The 17,484-nt window shown below is 41.5% G+C and overlaps 1 protein-coding gene across 9 annotated transcripts in view; it reads right to left on the bottom strand.

Moving 5' to 3' along the window:
- nalcn (sodium leak channel, non-selective) overlaps positions 1-17,484 on the bottom strand; it is a 77,695-nt gene that overhangs the window by 38,907 nt on the left and 21,304 nt on the right. For all 9 annotated transcript variants that reach the window (XM_032529674.1, XM_032529673.1, XM_032529679.1 and 6 more), the window contains 3 exons: positions 6,539-6,670; positions 4,794-4,961; positions 385-576 (listed from right to left, as the gene is read on the bottom strand). In XM_032529674.1, coding sequence (XP_032385565.1) covers positions 385-576; positions 4,794-4,961; positions 6,539-6,670 — 492 coding nt within the window. The remainder of the gene's footprint in view (positions 1-384; positions 577-4,793; positions 4,962-6,538; positions 6,671-17,484) is intronic.

Raw genomic sequence — 17,484 nt, 5'->3', positions numbered from 1 at the left:
ATTCTTGACTATTTATTTATGTATTCTTACCTGCTATGAACATAGAGAAGGTAATTACAGTACAGAGTTAAGTCCATCATGATTAGCAAAAGTTACCCTAAATCAAACTGAATTTTAGACTCCTGATGACAGATTTCCAAAAATCTGTTCAATGAATCAGCAATTTGTGGTTATGTGTGTGACTCAGGATGCCTTTTTAACAAGTCATGACTCATTTATACAGTTTACCTAAAAGGACACATTCAAAAATGCATGTAAGAAATACGCTGAAGGTGATCACACCCATAGATGCTTTCTAAAAAAGATAACTCTTTTTAATAATATACTTTTAAAAGTATGCAGATTGCCCTCTTGGTGACAGGTTAAGTGCAAGTGGTTCATTACCCTGGGGAATGTGGTGAAACGATCCAGCTCCTCCACAAAGCAGAACATCTGCAGGCTGATAGCCGACATGACGATGAGGAGGCTGGCTGTGAACACCACCAGGCTGCCTAGTTTTTTACCTGGACCAAATATCTTATACACAAAGTCCTCCAGAGCTGGGGAAATCTTAATCAAACGCACCACACGTAGCACCTGAGGGGAAGAAAGACATACATTTCTACTGTTAGGTTGCTGTTTGTGTAAACGTTAATTTTAGTAGTATCTGTTACAGTACACCAAATGAACAGAGAGGTGGTATTTTAAAGATAGTTTATAAAACATATCAGAGTTATAAAAGAAGACATTGATTAGATATTGATTTTTTTTTTTTTTTAAACACAGTGGTAGTGGTAGAGGTGCAGTGATACTGTGCTCTGTCAACAGGCTTAGTCCCTAAATTGCTTGTGGTGACAACAACCCCCAAAAAGTAATGCATATTGGTTCAGCTTTGATCGGGGATCCAGAGAGTGGCTATTGATCGAGCTCAGGGGTGATGCCCCTGGCCAAAGATTTTTCTTTAGAATCTCGCTTTTACATGGCATCTTTCCTTCCTTGGGATACACAGCAAAAAAAAAAAAGAAGACAAACAGGGGATACAGGGAAAAAGGGAACCTACAGTAAAGAAATACAGTAATATCACTCACAGCATTATGACAGATGAGATGGGAGGACACTATATCTTCTAGTCCTGACAGACCATGATGACCACTATCCATTTTACAACAGATGCACGCTCTGGGGCTAAGAGCTAACCACAACAAGGTTGGATCAAAGAGGATATAAGGCTAAAACAGCAAAACAAGTTATTTGCCTTGCTTTCTTCTTGTGCAAAGCCTGAAACCAACACAGCTTTGGAATCTGAAATGACATCCCAGGATGACAATGACATTAACTTACTACTGTAGATTCAAAATAACTACAAGTAGTTATACTAAGCAAAAAAAAAAGTGATATAACTATTAATTTGCGTGTAGCACCATTAAATAAGCAAGGCTCTTATTATGTTCCGCCATGGCTGTCAATACCATTATTCCTGACATGATGCTAAGTAAAGTACTGACTTTAAACAAGACTAGAGACATTTTTGTACATTAAAATAATGTTTCCAAAATTGTTTCAGGGGTTCATCAACTCGTAACAGGGTAAACAGCAAATCTGCGTTCGCTTTGTGGCTCTCTAACGGTTATAAGCGCACTATGCAAGTCTGCCAGATCGGAAAGCAGATCTAAAGTTCCAATGAGAAATAATGGGACAATTCCACATTTAATCTGTAGGAGGACCGAAGTGGGAAAAGTTTCATAGTGCTGTCTTAATATTGATGCTTTTTGTTTTAATTTTATAATTACGCTGCTTTATCCAAGTCAATTATATTGATACATATAAAAAAGGAATTATTTTTCAATTTTCCAATGTAAAATAGGAAGAAAAAATACACTGGACTAGTATATGTTCTGTAGTCTTGCTTTGCCAGACCCTCCTCCAAAGCTCTGTGAAGGAGGGTCCACGTAGCCTTCGGGGATGGAAGGAAAACGTGCTCTGGTTTAGTGGCATTTCTTTAAACCAATGAGAATCGTCATGGCTGGTGCTAAACTATGCATAGAGCCACTGCAAAATAGTCGTGCGAGAGAAAACTCAGATTGGACAGATAGGCTTGCTGGCTGTCTCAATTTACCATGCAGAGATCTGAGGAGCAGTTAACAATAGTCCTCATTAATCCACCAAATTTAAAATTCCAACCCAAAGAAAGCGCAAGAAAATGGAAAATATATGCATCTGGCAGAACTTCCTGCAGCACCAGAGCAACCCTTCAAGTCGAGCACATAGTATTTCTTTGTATTAGCATGTCTGCAATCCGAGAAATAAATGTGACTGTTTCTCATGCAGACATCAGACAAGCAATAACCAATCTTGAATGAAGTTCTTTGATGTGTGAACGAATTACTTTACCAGAGGTTATCCCAACCACAGTTCAGACTCGGGGCCAGAGCTGGAGAAGGAAACACGAAAAATAACAGAATGTCGTTGCATGGCTGATTCAATTAACTGTTTTTGTTTTTTCGAGTATTGTGTGTCTGATACCAATGATTACTCGGAGAATGGCTCTCCAGCTGTGTTGCCTGTGTGTGCTTCTGGCTCTAGCCTCTTGCAAGACAAAGCAATGCTTAACATAAAATTAAATTGCACAATATGTCACATTGTTGTTGTCACAGATATCCCTTCCAGAATTTTAAACCCATGTTGGCCAAGTACCAATAACCAGAATTGGATCAGTGCATCCATACCAGAAATGTCCAAATATTATACAATGCCCTGCCTTTCTGAAAAAATGCATTGACTGAACTGTTAAATCGTGCTGCAGTTGAAGCTGCTGAAATTCTGAACACACAGAAAGGAAGTGTTTTGAGGGGAGGGGGGTCCCAGTAGCTGATAAAAATCATTTTGCCAAGTGTACTGTATGTGTACGTATGGACTCTAAATAATGTGACATTTAGTCCAGACTGAAAGACAACTGGTAAGGCTAACCTTTAGCAGTGAAACACCTGTTGGTTGAATAAAATAAATACAAATCCGAAACAAGCATTGATTGTGTAGCCTAGTCCCTTCTCCTATAGCCAGCACACTCCTAATTACCTCACAGAGCCTTAAGGTTAATCACTTGTGACTAAATGTCACCTGTTTGAACTGGGACCTACTTGGGAAAACATCAACAGTGAGAGTTAATGATAAATTATTTCCCATGAGTGAGTGAGGTGCGTAACTCCCAGTTGCTCTTTAAAAATTTCTTATTAGCCAAAATCAGAACTCAAATGAATATGTGAAAATGTATGCATGTGCAAGTTATTGCTGCAAACGAAAAATCTAGTGACATTACACTTTACAAACTTGTATATGTGCATTTTGTTTAGATACAGTATACTCTGAGCTTGTTCTGTTTGAATTGTTGAAATTTATTTTTTATTCTTTAACTTTAATAGTCACAACCAAATATTTTTTCCTCAAAGCCCTCCATAAATCATGAATGCAATGCTATTCAGTAACTAATTATTAGGATAATAGAACCTCTTGCCAGCACAGTTTTCAAGAATGTATTACCATGCAAAAATAAGGTAGTGTGACGAATAAGATAAAGGCCGTATTACTGAAATGAATCACCAAGCTAAAGCAAGTGTCAAGTCATTGCAAGTCAATTTGTTACGTGTAAAGAAACATATTTAACAAAAAAACACTACTGTGTGAAGCAGTAATAGCTAGAATATGAAAGAAAAAGCAAAAAGAAATCTAAGCTTGCCAGTCAACAATTACTTTCAATGGAATACAGCTGCAGTATATGTTGTTTGCATGTGATTGTTGAGTGTAAGCATTGCACGTGTTGGGGTGGCAGCTGTTGGGAGAGTCAGAAAGGATTACGGCAGCTTGTATGGTCAAGGCTCATTAAAGACATATCAAGAAGCCCTTTCCCATCAGATCCTTCTCAGAGCTTTTCATCGGCTACATCCCATGCCCTACAGCAAGGTGACAGGGTTAAATGCTGGACAGAGTATGATACTTAAAGGCTCTAGGTGGATGATAATGCTACTGTACAAAGCATCATTGGTTCATAATTTACACAGTTGATTTATAGCTCTGCCTTGAGAACTGGAAAAACTGGGTAGTCATAAAACTGGGCAACTGTCCACACTTTGGAGGATATAAGATTTAACACATGCAAACTTACAGGCAAACTGAATTTATAGGGGGGGGGGAAACTGCAGAACACCACTAATCGATACAGCTCTAGTGAGGTCAATTGCATCTCACATTATTGATTTTAGCAAGAGAATGATCAAGACTTCCCCAACTCTCTGCGTCACGTTTAAGAATTGAGGACTCAGACTCAGCTTTTTGCTAAATATCATTAAAAAAAAACAACAGAGTACGACTTTTTTCACTTTATACATCAAATGTCCTCGAAAAATGTGTCATGACTGAAAATTTCTACAGCTTAACTCAGAAATCACTTTACTGAATCTCTGTTAGACATTTGTGGTGACAGTACATTGAAGCATTGTTGAAATAGAGGAGAGGTTTTAACAGAGGAGACTGATATGATTGATTCATACATGTTAATGCATTGTCACAGGACAGAAATGTCACTAAATGATTCACAGCTTCTGTTCTTCACTGCAATTTTATCTGAAGTGTGGATGATTTAGTTTCATATTTAGGATACAAACAGATTTATGTATGCTTAAACAGAAATGCATTATTACATATTGTAAAAATGTGTGTGTGTGTGTGTGTGTGTGTGTGTGTGTGTGTGTGTGTGTGTGTGTGTGTGTGTGTGTGTGGTGTGTGTGTGTGTGTGTGTGTGTGTGTGTGTGTGTCCATACCTGAAAGTAGGTGAACTGAGAGTGGTAGAGGTCAGGGTATATGTGCAGCGTGGTGCCCACCACCAAGAGAGATTCAAACTTGTGCAAGGAGGAGCTGATGTAGCCGGTAAAGCCCAGACACCAGATTTTCAGAAGAGCTTCCAGGTCAAATAACACAGTAAAGGCAACCTGTGATGAAATGGAGAAAACAGCAATCAGGGTTGGCATTTACTACCTGCCACAACAAATTTCAGTCAAGAAAAAGCTATTCTACAGTAGTTAATGTGGTAAGCTATAGTATTCCTTTAATGTAAAGAATATTTCTGTGCCATGAAATATGAGACCCTAAAAGCTACAACACTCAAATCTGTATGTGAATGAATGGAGTTTAAAAGACTTTAGGTTCTAACATAAGATGACCAAGTCGCATCATGGAAAATGTAGGGTCTTGTTTTTTGGTGCTTGATCACAAAAATACATTACATGTCATTTTAGCTTTTTATCTAAAATGACACGTTTTTATCCAAAGCGATTTGCAATTGCTATATATATGTAAGAGATCGCATTCCTATGGAGCAACTAGGGGTTAAGTGTCTTGCTCAAGGACACATAGGTGATGTATTGTTGATATCGCAGTGGGAATCAAATGCAGGTCTCCCACACCAAAGGCATGTGTCATATCCACTGCTCCATCACCACCCCACCCCAATACTAGGGACTAAACATCCAGATTTATTGCTCTTTGTTGACCTGTTGAACGATTTTGTCCTTTTTGTTTTAAATCTGTCTTTTATTAAACCACCAACTTTAGGTGCAATACTAAAACTTTGGATGACTCCATTCAGTGAAGGATCTGAATGCTTTGACCACCACTATCTTCAGAAGGGGGAAATACAGTAAGTATCAGAGAATAAAATTGGCATGTCACCAATAAAATGTGCATTTCTCCATTTAACTCTAAACCCAGTGCCTCCATTTCCTATTTTCCCTTCGCAGCCGTCACACACATTAGAACAAATCTGCAGATCGATGCCTGTACAATATAGATAGAGGGAGTGAAAGAAGGTAATACTGTGTCTGTTTCCCCCCCCCCCCCTTTTTCTTATCTACTCCATTCAGCCGTGTTAGAGAGAGAGAGAGAGAGAGAGAGAGAAGTATGAAGAAGACGGGAGAGGTGGGCACACTCCTTACCGTCTTTGTTGGAGATTTACCACCTGCATACTGATGACATCGTACCAATCTGCATGATACATACAGTCAAGTGTCGTGTGCATGTGTGTTTACTTCAAAACAAAAATGAGTCAAAAAAAGAGCAAAAATACAATTAAAATATGCATATGCTAAAGTTGAGTACAAATGAAATGTGTTTTGCCCATTTTTGAACAATAAATGTACGGATGTATGGATAATAAACTGCCTGATATCTAAAGTTGCATCATGCATCATGTAAGTGGAGTAATGTGATGAGGCACTCAGATTATGCAGGATTAAATCTCTTTTAATTACAGCCCATGACATTGGAAGGGATTCAAAACAAGGACCCCTACTTTAGCGCAAAACCAGCATCTGTGTCATTTAACAACAGATGATTTCATACTGTTTTCATCTGATCAAACTAATAAAAACAAAGTTTTTAATAGAAGTCATGGTCAAAGGGCTTGTGTTAATGTTGAAATCAAGGGCTTGAGGTGGACACGTGGGAGTTGAAAGAAAAAGCTGGACATGAGACAAAACAATGAAAAAAAAAGAAAATAAAAACATCTCACCTCTGCCAGGTAGAACTCATCATAGTGCCTGCGGTAGTTCTCGCCTTTATAATAGTTGCTAGCAGCAACGATGACGTCCACAGCAACCATGCTCAAGATGAACATGTGGAACACAGAAGACCGCATCAGTTGCTGTGGAAACAGAGGAGTGTTCAATTGCAATGAATGTAAATTGCACAGGCAAAGAGGAAAGAAGAAGTGCATAGAAAATCATCGGCCATATTCATTTGTTTCACATTGAACTTGATCAAATTCTGGTTTGGATATAAGCCAGGAATACCATGATAATTAGGTACAACATTATTTGAGGTAAATCACATTCAGTCTGATGAGGTTATAAGTCAGGCATGAGACGGATAGACAGAAAAATAGTTATAATGCACCACTGAGCTAGACTAATTACTCTAAAAAAGAGAAAGCATCGGGGATGACATTTCTTAACTCAAATGTGCTTTTCCCTCAGTGTAAATTTGTAGTATATATATATATATATATATATATATATATAAAACCAACTATAGACTATACTGTATATTAAGAGGTGGAAACAGGCAAAGAGGGGCAGCAGCTAAACTGCAGGAAATTCAAAGTAATCAGGAGCCTTTCATTGGTAGCTGTGAGAAACATCCAGCCAGCAGAATCAGTGTGTATTCAGATAGCCGGCAAAAAGAAAGGAAAGGGGCAATAAACGTATCTTATTTCCCGTGGGAATAGCAATGGCACTGAACGCCTACAACAGCATCACATAATAAAAGAAATAATGCATTAAAAGAATGTAAGGAAAATTAACCCCCAAAAAGTCAGACAAAACATGCACTCCTCCATACATTTAGACAAAAACTGTAACTGTGCGTTCCTTTGGAGACAATATGACAGATGTGATCACAGCCTTGTACTGCATGTATGCGGCATACTGAGCAGCTTGTGAGTGGGTAGAATACCTCACCCTAAAAAAAGACTTGCATGTGAGACTGGTAATAGGAAGGATTGAAAAAGTGAAAAATGAGAGGAAGACTTGAGGAGAGATGAAGAGTGTTTGCAGCATTGCTGGACAGATCAAATTCACCGCAGGAAAACGGGACCACTGCCATCCACCCTCCTACACACAAATACACTTACAATACAAACTTTTAAACTCTAGAATGATTGATCTGCAAGTGGTGCTTTGAAACAAGTGATGATATTGGAATTAGAAGATACTACAATTATCTGTGGAACTTTGAACTCGTGGGTAAATTATGTATTGCCGTTTCAAGTAACAAAAAAGGGTAAGTAAAGAGAAAAAGGTATCATACTTTGTAAAGTGAGCACAACTAGTAAGTCATCACTTCTTTTTTAACATTAGGATTAGATTTACAGTACTTTTTGGTCTAAATTAAAATTAGGATTCTTCTTACCTCTTCCCTAATCTACGGAGCCCCGGAGCAAAAATAAATAAAATGAAGAAAAAAATAATAAATAAAAACATGTACAGGGGACAAACACTAAACTCAAGATTTCGACTTTCATGGAGGAAAAAAGCAAAAACAAAGAAAAAATAAATAAATAAATAAATAAACATGTAACATGTAACAAACACAAAACTTGAGATCTCGAGTTTAGTGTTTGTCCCCAGTACATGTTTCCTTTTTTTTCTTTGATTATTTTTTTTACCTCCAGGGCTCCGTACTAATCCTGCCTTTACTGTAATTAATAAAACTCTGGAAAGGGAAACATTTTATATTGGCCCTAAAAACTGATTAAATATCAGGCTGAAAAACAGTGTTTCATTGCCCTCTCTTTGTCTGTTTTACTTTTTCACAACAATCTGTTGGGCGTGGTTGTATGTGGTCTGTTGGGCCTGTAACTACACCCCACACTGATGTCACAGTGTACTGACACACCCTTGAGTAAACCACAACACAAATGCACTGAAGTGCATTTTTGTACATTGTTTTATGTTTCACTGTTTTAATGGTTTATTACTCAACGCAAAATGCTGGTACTTGTCTAAGCTTGGCTGATGGCCTAGACCAATAGAGCTGCTAGCCTTTGAATTGAGTGTTTTTACCACTCTACACACACAATGCTTAGGCTCCCTGACTGAGATTGAACGTGACAAAGCAATTTGACATTTCCAGCAACTAGACGCTCTCCTCCATGGGTGTTTTGGCTGAACGGCGTTGTGTGCGTATGTGTGATAGTGTGTGTATGCGTGCATGAGGGAGGGGGCTAGAGAGATAGAGGCAAACTGACAGAGAACAGAAAGTACATGCTTGTGCGTATGAAACAGTTGATTTTCTTAAGGTCCTGACTTTGCCCATATTCTCTGTCAGCTTTAGGGAATCACACTGCTAAGAAATGCTGTAGAGAAAGTGTGCATCTGTAACCTTAGTCAAGTGAAGATACAGTCTGCCCATCCAGCTCTGCCACAGAATCACCGTTTAATCTTTCAATTCCCCTTTTTTTTCCCAAAATTGGGTGAAGATGTGGTGCACTTCACCAGATAACGCTTTCAATTCGTCCCCAAGGCAAAATGGCCTAATTCGCCGAATCCAGCCTAGGCATTCCATATATGGCCCATGGCATGAAAATTTCACTTTATGAGATTTTTTAACATTAATATGCTCGCCTGCCTATGGTCCCCCAGTGGCTAGAAATGGTGAGAGGTATAAACCGAGCCCTGGGTATCCTGCTCTGCCTATAGCTAATTTTCCAGCCACACATTTTTATCCAAATTAAGTCATATTGAATGAAAAATGTCATATGGAAACAGTAAAATTCAATGGAATTTCACGAGAATCGACTCAAATGAAATACGTTCAGTCTCATCAGATTTTCTCTTGATCGATATACGGCTTATGTGATATACACTGATGGAAACATTATTTACTGAATAAATAATGAATTGCAATTAAATTTTAGGTAATTTTATGGTTGCAACCCACCACAAAATGAAGTAGAAGTTTTAATTTCCGCCCAGTATTTCCGCTCTGTTGCACACAAAGACAAATGGAAGTGGACAAACAAGGAGACAAGAGACTTTCTGAATTTAATTTATCAGGAACTCGCAAAGGAAATGGCCAACAAAGGTTACAGCAAGCCGTGGGACGTCTTCTGGAGTAAATGCACATAAGCACAATTACAACTTGTGCAATATTGATCATTTGTTGGTAGATGGCGCAATCCATTTTGTCTAGAAAAAGTTTGCTTGAATGTTTTGCGATGCTGTGCGAAAATGAATGTAATGAATAAAATGTCTAAAATCCATTTGATATGCCAGTTTGATTGCAATACAGCATGTGACGTCATTACGCACAGGTTTTTATTCGTTTTAAAGATGTTGGATGGAAACACACTTTCACCAGCTTTATTCGAATGAGTTTTTTTACCAAACTTAATAATTCAATTGACAAGTGGAGGGAAACTTAGCTTATGAGAAAAAAAGGCTCTGATGGGCCGATCTAAAATCTGGGGCAAGGTTGTCTCCCCTTCTCTGCTTTGTCTGCCCAGAGAAGTTGGCCCGCCTATGAGAAAGAGAGAGAGATCATGGCTTTCAAACGAGCAAAGGGGCAGTTGGTCAAGGCCACACCCCCACCCTCCACCTTGTTCCCCCCCCCCTCTCCTCCTCAATAGCTAGAGACCCAGAAATGGCACATCTTAATGAAGGCTCATTGTGGGACTGGCGCCAGTGGCTGTAATTCTGCACCAAGGCTGAAATTTGGGAAAGAGACTTGAGATACAGTATTAGGGGACCACTGAGGCCTGTATAAAAACATCCAAAAAGCACCATATCCAGGAACCTTTAAGATGTCAGAATCAATTCAACAGCATCAAGATGGTTCTCCCCGGCTGTCTGATGTTTCTTAGCTTGTGCGTATTTGAAATCCTTTCACATGTTTTTGACGGATGCTGTATATTTGTGTTGCCTCTGGCTTGGTCTATGAAACACCAGGTGCTCATCGTGCACAGCCACAAGCATGCACACACACGGACATGTCAAAGTCAAGTTTAGCAGGAGCTACACATTTAGCTGCAGCTTCAAAACAAACATTGTTCCGTCTGCTAGCAAGGAAAAGATTAATTTCTAATACATGACAGAATACATTCTGCAAAATACAGCATGTGCTCAGGTCTCATTTGCTTGACTGAAACAGTGTGTACAGGATGGAAATTAAGTATGCAAATAGTGTTGTAGATAAAAAGACAATTTCAAGTGGCATGTAAATTGGTATTTGGAGAAACAGTACACGCTTGGTGTGCTTCCCTGCAGTAAAACATGAAAAACAACATTCAAAATGAGACAAAATGAACACAACAAATGTCTCTTTTCATCAAGCCTTCTGGCTTCTTGTTTGGGTTCTTGTGTTTTTTATTACCCAATTTATGCCCAGTCAATTTAAACAGTGCAGCAAAGCCTCTCTCTCTAAAGGGTGTCTGATCAGTTTCACATACACTGCAATCTCACAGATGAGGCAAAACAACTTTCAGCTGTGCTCATAAGAGCTGTCCCAACATGATCCGCTGTCAATAAGCATTACAATCCACTGGAGGAGGGGGGTATATATGCATTATACCTGGGGCATGTCCAGTGGCTACTAACTGTCATGCAACCAAGATAGAGAGGCAGACCAACAGACCAACAACTGCCTCCTCGTGCTACGTCTGTTCATTCAGACTGCCAAGCAGGAAAAATGTTCTTTCCGCTGCGTACATCAGACAAGTGTAGCCCATGTGCACATAGCTGGCACGATTTAACAGTATTTGCACAGGAATTGTCACCAACAGACTGGGCCATGTTCTGGCTCCGTATCCTGCTACAGTTTCCCCCTGTTTACTGGGATTAAAAAGAAACTGAGCAGGATTACAGACTGCTTCACTTGATTTATCTCTTCCATCTCCTCACTGGCATGTGTTGACAATGAATAAACGTGCTCATAATCAGAGTTCTGTCAAGGCTTTTTTCTTTTTCACTGTATGGGATACAATTGAACACATTAAAATATATAGAACAGGTATTAATTCAAAAGTCCTTTTGTAAAACTGGTGAACAGCACAGTTAACATGTGGCTAAATATCTACACAGAGTAATGTTAATCTAAAACTTTGGGCATAAATTAGTGGGTGTCTCTTGCTGGGTTGGATATCTGGTAAAGTGGGAGCTTTTTGGTTCATTATGGAACTGACAAGAGTCGGCTGACTCATGTCTCTGGCTGGAAAACAGGTCTTAATAAAACATGATAGTCTGCATGTCTGAGTCCTCTGACTCTTAATAATATCTGCTGTGCTTTGCCACCTTTGTGTCCTTTTCCTGTCTGGCTATTCTTTACCGAGTTTTGATTTTTTTGTATTTCAGCATAAATAGCTTAATGTGCATCTGGCTGATTACAGTCTATACCAAATAAACAATCTGATTCAGTTGTTTTGTTCTGTCTAAGAGTGTTGATTTCATGGTACTGGTCACATCTCGTTCTCAGTCATTTTGTTTAGCATTGTGTACATATATCTACCCTGATGTTCCCCAATGCCTTTTTCACTTTCACCATAGAAATCTACTCACTGTGATTACTCTCCTCTCGTTTTTTCCTCTCAAGCAAATTTCCCTTTCTATGCGCCCTCCCTCTCCTTCCACACAGAGACAAACTGACCTTAACCTTCACACATTGAGCGGCTATGTGTGTGTGTGTGTGTGTGTGTGTGTGTGTGTGTGAGCATAAAATGATGTAAGTGGTGTCACTGGGAAAATCCAGAGGGCAAAGATCTGTGAGGGTGAAAAGGAGGGTTCCAGAGAATCAATAAACTCTGGCTTGCGAGGGAGAGGTCACAAAGTTGTTCCTTTTATTGGACCTCAGTATCCCATAGTGAGCTGCTGGGCTATCCATTACTCTACTTTTAGCTTTGTGGACAGAGGGCTGAGGCACGAGGAGTGAGTTGCATCAGCTGCTTATCGCCAAATAGGCGAAGCTAAATTAATCACATTTTTCCTCCTGGATTACTAGAAGTAGGTAGCATTTATAAAAGCTTATATACCCTTCCCTAGTGGTCATTTTAAAGCTGTTTTAATTATTGTAGTACATAATTCCTTAGTCCATTGATCTTTTATGTAAGGTTAGTCTATGTTGCATTTTAAGGACTTTATTTTTTTAATCCACGGGGGTACATTTGCTTATAGTGTCTCTCTTTATATTTCGTAATAGCAGCCAAAGCTCAGGTAGACCCTATGAGACCCTATGAGAAAGCGAGGAAGGGATCGAGGGACCCTGCCCGGAGGAAGCCCGGGACCCCGTCTGGAGCCAGGCCCAGACGGAGGGCTCGTCAGCGAGCGCCTGGTGGCCGGGTTTGCCGCGGAGTCTGGCCGGGCACAGCCCGAAAAAGGGATGTGGCACCTCTCTCTCCAGCCCCTGGGCCCACCACCTGTGGGGGGAACCGCTGGGGTGGGGTGCGCTGCCACATGGGTGGCAGTGAAAGTCAGGGGCCTCGACGGACAAGCCCCTGGCTGAGCGCCGCTACGTTGGAGTTTACCTCAGTGGAAGAGAGGGTTGCCTCCCTACGGCTGCGGGTGATGGGGGAAAAAACTCTGACTGTTGTTTGTGCATATACACCAAACAGGAGTTCGGAGTATTTGGCCTTCTTGGAGACCTTGAATAGAGTCCTGTATGGGGCTCCAGTGGGGGACTCCATAGTTCTGCTGGGGGATTTCAACGCGCACGTGGGTGATGATGGAGATACTTGGAGAGGCGTGATTGGGAAAAGCGGCCTCAGTGATCTAAACCTGATTGGTTGTCTATTGTTGGACTTCTGTGCTAGTCATGGCTTGTCTATCACAAACACCACGTTCAAGCATAAGTGTACTTGGTACCAGAGCACCCTTGGTCTCATCTGATCTGAGGCCGTATGTTTTGGACAATCGGATGAAGAGAAGGGCGGAGCTGTCAACTGATCACCATCTAGCGGTGAGTTGGGTCAGGGGATGGGGGAAGACTCTGGACAGACCTGGTAAGCCCAAAAGTGTAGTGCGGGTAAACTGGGAACGTCTGGAGGAGGCCCCTGTCCGACAGACTTTCAACTCACATCTACAGCGAAGCTTTTCGTGCATTCCTGTTGAGGCTGGGGGCATTGAACCTGAGTGGACAATGTTCAAAGTTTCCATTGCTGAAGCTGCGGCAGGGAACTGTGGTCTTAGGGTCTTAGGTGCCTAAAGGGGCAGTAACCTACGAACACCCTGTTGGACACCGGTAGTCAGGAAAGCCGTCCGACTGAAGAAGGAATCTTTCCGGACTATGTTATCTCAGAGGACTCCGGAGGCAGTTGCAAGGCACAGACGGGCCCGAAGGACTGCAGCCTCTGCCGTGAATGAGGAAAAGTAGCAGGTGTGGGAGAAGTTTGGAGAAGACACGGACTAGGACTTTCGGTCGCCACCACGGTGCTTCTGGAAAACCGTTTACCACCTCAGGAGGGGAACCATCCAAGTTGTGTACAGTAAGGATGGGACGCTGTTGACCTCAACTGAGAAGGTAATAGGGCGGTGGAAGGAGCACTTTGAGGAACTCCTAAATCCAGTTGACAAGTCCTCCGTGGTAGAGGCAGAGCTGGAGGATGATGACGGATTGTCGTCAATTTCCCTGGTGGAAGTTGCAGAGGTTGTTAAACAACTCCACAGTGGGCACAAAGCCACAGGGATTGATGAGATCTGTCCAGAAATGTTTTGGGTGTGGAGGGGCTGTCTTGGTTGACACGCCTCTTCAACATTGCGTGGAGGTCTGGGACAGCGGCTAAGGAGTGGCAGGCCAGGGTGGCAGTTTCCCTTCTCAAAAAGGGGGAGCAGAGGGTGTGTGCCAATTACAGGTGTATCACACTGCTCAGCCTCCCTGGTAAAGTCTACTCCAAGGTGCTGGAAATGAGGGTTTGGCCAATGGTCGAACCTTGGGTTGAAGAAGAACAATGCGGATTGCGTCCTGGTCATTGAACAACGGATCAGATCTTCACTCTCGCAAGGATCCTGGAGGAGCGTGGGAGTATGCCCAACCGGTCTACTTGTGTTTTGTGGATCTGGAGAAGGCATATGACCAGGACCCCTGGGAGATACTGTCGGAGGGCCTGCTGGAGTATGGAGTGAGGGGGTCCCTTCTCAGGGCCATCCAATCTCTGTATGACCAAAGTGAGAGCTGTGTCCGGGTTCTCGGCAGTAATTCGGACTCGTTCCAGGTGAGGGTTGGCCTCCGCCAGGGCTGCGCTTTGTCACCAGTCCTGTTTGTAGTATTTATAGACAGGATATCGAGGCGTAGTCGGGGTGGGGAGGAGTTGCAGTTCGGTGGACTCAGGATCTCATTGTTGCTTTTTGCAGATGATATGTTCGTGATGGCATCCTCAGCCTGTTACCTTCAGCACTCACTTGAACGGTTTGCAGCCGAGCGTGAAGCGGCTAGGATGAGGATCAGCACCTCTAAATCTGAGGCCATGGTTCTCAGCAGGAAACCAATGGAGTGGATCTACCGGTCAGTTTTTCGTTCCTACCCTCACCTATGGTCATGAAGGCTCGGTCATGACCGAAAGAATGAGATCCAGGGCACAAGCAGCCGAAATGGATGTCCTTGGGAGGGTGGCTGGCCGTCCCTTAGAGACAGGGTGAGAAGCTCAGTCATCCGTCATCCGTGAGGGGCTCTGAGTAGAGCCGCTGCTCCTTTGCGTCGAAAGGAGCCAGTTGACGTGGTTTGGGCATCTGGTAAGGATGCCTCCTGGGCACCTCCCTAGGGAGGTGTTCCAGGCACGTACAGCTGGTAGGAGGCCTCGAGGAAGACCCAGGACTAGGTGGAGAGATTATATCTCCAACCTGGCCTGAGCTGGTTAATGTGGCTCGGGAAAGGGAAGTTCGGGTCCCATGCTGGAGCTGCTGCCCCTGCGACCCGATACCGGATAAGCGGATGAAGATGGATGGATGGCAGCCAAAGCTCCAATCTGTAGTGTAATTATGCTTATGGTATGGTGGAGCACTAGAGGCTAATTAGTAGAACAGGTCTGTAGGGAAAAAAATGTGACGCTTCATTAACCTCCGTTGGTCTGTACTGCTACCACAAGAGAAAAACTGTGAGACAAATAACCTTAAAAATGAATGTCTGAATTGTGAACAGAGAGAGGAATTGGGTGTAATGTTTAAAAATGGCAAATTGTGGTTTTAGGGGGGTTATGTTCCTGACTGTTTCTTGGCTTGGCATAGTGACTTCCTGAAGTCTCTACTGGTGATAACAAGACCATAACCCTCCGTAACAGCAACATATCATTTTAATACTTTTGTTTTAACGTTTGTACAGCTGAAACAAACATTACATAATGTGTTATTTAGTTAGCTTCAGTGTCTTTTTGTTACCTTTTTACAGAGCTAGGCTAGCTGTTTCCCCCTTTTTCAAGTCTCTATGCTAAGCTTAGATAATTGGCTGCTGGCTCTAGCAACATATTTAACACACAGTACAAACATGAGAGTGGTATCAATCTTCTCATTAAACTCTTGGCCACAAAGGGTATAAGCATATTACCCAAAATAAGCTATATGAACAAAGCATTTTCAAAAGAAATACACTACATAAAAGACATTTTGGAAGTTGCTCAAGAGGTGAGTTTATACTTACAGAATACTGCTGACAGTTAATTAACAACAGAGCACAATATTGATTCAAAGAGTATTGAGTTTCTTCGCTTTCACAAACCAAAAAAATAAAGAAATAGTACTGGCCACACTCACTGACAAGTATCTTAAGAATACTTGAGTTCAAAAATGATGGCTTAGGATGACAGATCAAAATAAAGACTACTGTATGTTAAGGATTATCACATTCAAAAAACATAGAAAAACAACTAACAGAGTGGGAGACGAAAACTCTGAACACATATTGGAGGGCTATTTTTTTTGCATCTCTTCAGAAGGGGAAGAAGCCGTTTCCTCTCTGAGAGAAAAGAGCAGGTGGTTAATCAATTATGTGTTATCTCTAACTGTTGCAGCCCTTTGGACCCAGACAGACAAGAAAGACACCCACACACATCCACAAATGGATAGATGTCAACAGGCAGATCGACAGGCCAACAGTCAGAAACACAGACTCCTAACCGGATACGTACAAGTGGTTGAAGAAAGTCTGACAGATATGGGTGACGTAGCAGCAGACAAACAGAATCACAGACCTGCCATCCCTGAAACATTTTAATCATTTGACGGCCAATTACTCTGGAGCCAGGCAGAGCAGAACAGAAACCCACACTTCACTTCCCCGGCACTCGCAGATGGCCCTGCAAGCGGGATCTGCATTGCCTGTCTTCACTCTACCTGTCTACTCAGCTAGCACTGCTCCCTTCTGATATTGCTAAAAAAGTGATGAAATAAGTTGGCAAGGCTTTACAGAAAGAGAGCAGGGAATATTCATAATTTATTGAAAATGGTACCATGCCTTCCAACACTCTAACCCTACTAAAACATCAAAGACAAAAAAATGCATGAAAATAAAATGATAAGCCATTCTGAGCACAGGTGTGCATTAAACTCCCCTACATCATCTACTAATGCTCATTTGCAGCTACTCAAGCTTGTGGGGTAATTCTACAGTCTAAAGCCATTTAATCATTGCAGAAGGTGCAACTAGATGACATGATCAAAAGAGCACCAATCAAACCTCAAAACCTTATCCTGCACTGCTCTTGGGCCGGTAGCTGCATTCTCAGCACTCTAACTATATTTGGTATGGGATTACATTCCAAACTGATCTCAAGCTCTCTCATTTTTTTAAATCAAGTCTTCTTCGTCATTGTAAGGCAAGCCGATCACAGCAATTGACAAATCAAGCTCAAATTTATAGGAGAGTTCAAGGCTGGTTAACTTTATTTTATTTTCAAACAAATCTAGCCACAATTTTAGGATACAGATTCCCAGGTCAATACTTTTCCTTCATTCTTTAACTGACTTCGTGAACTTAGCTTCCATA

The sequence above is a fragment of the Etheostoma spectabile genome, chromosome 11 (assembly GCF_008692095.1).
Source record: "Etheostoma spectabile isolate EspeVRDwgs_2016 chromosome 11, UIUC_Espe_1.0, whole genome shotgun sequence".
Classification (NCBI taxonomy): domain Eukaryota; kingdom Metazoa; phylum Chordata; class Actinopteri; order Perciformes; family Percidae; genus Etheostoma; species Etheostoma spectabile.
The sequence above is the reverse complement of the archived record's forward strand: the minus strand, read 5'-3'. Positions and strand labels throughout refer to the sequence as shown.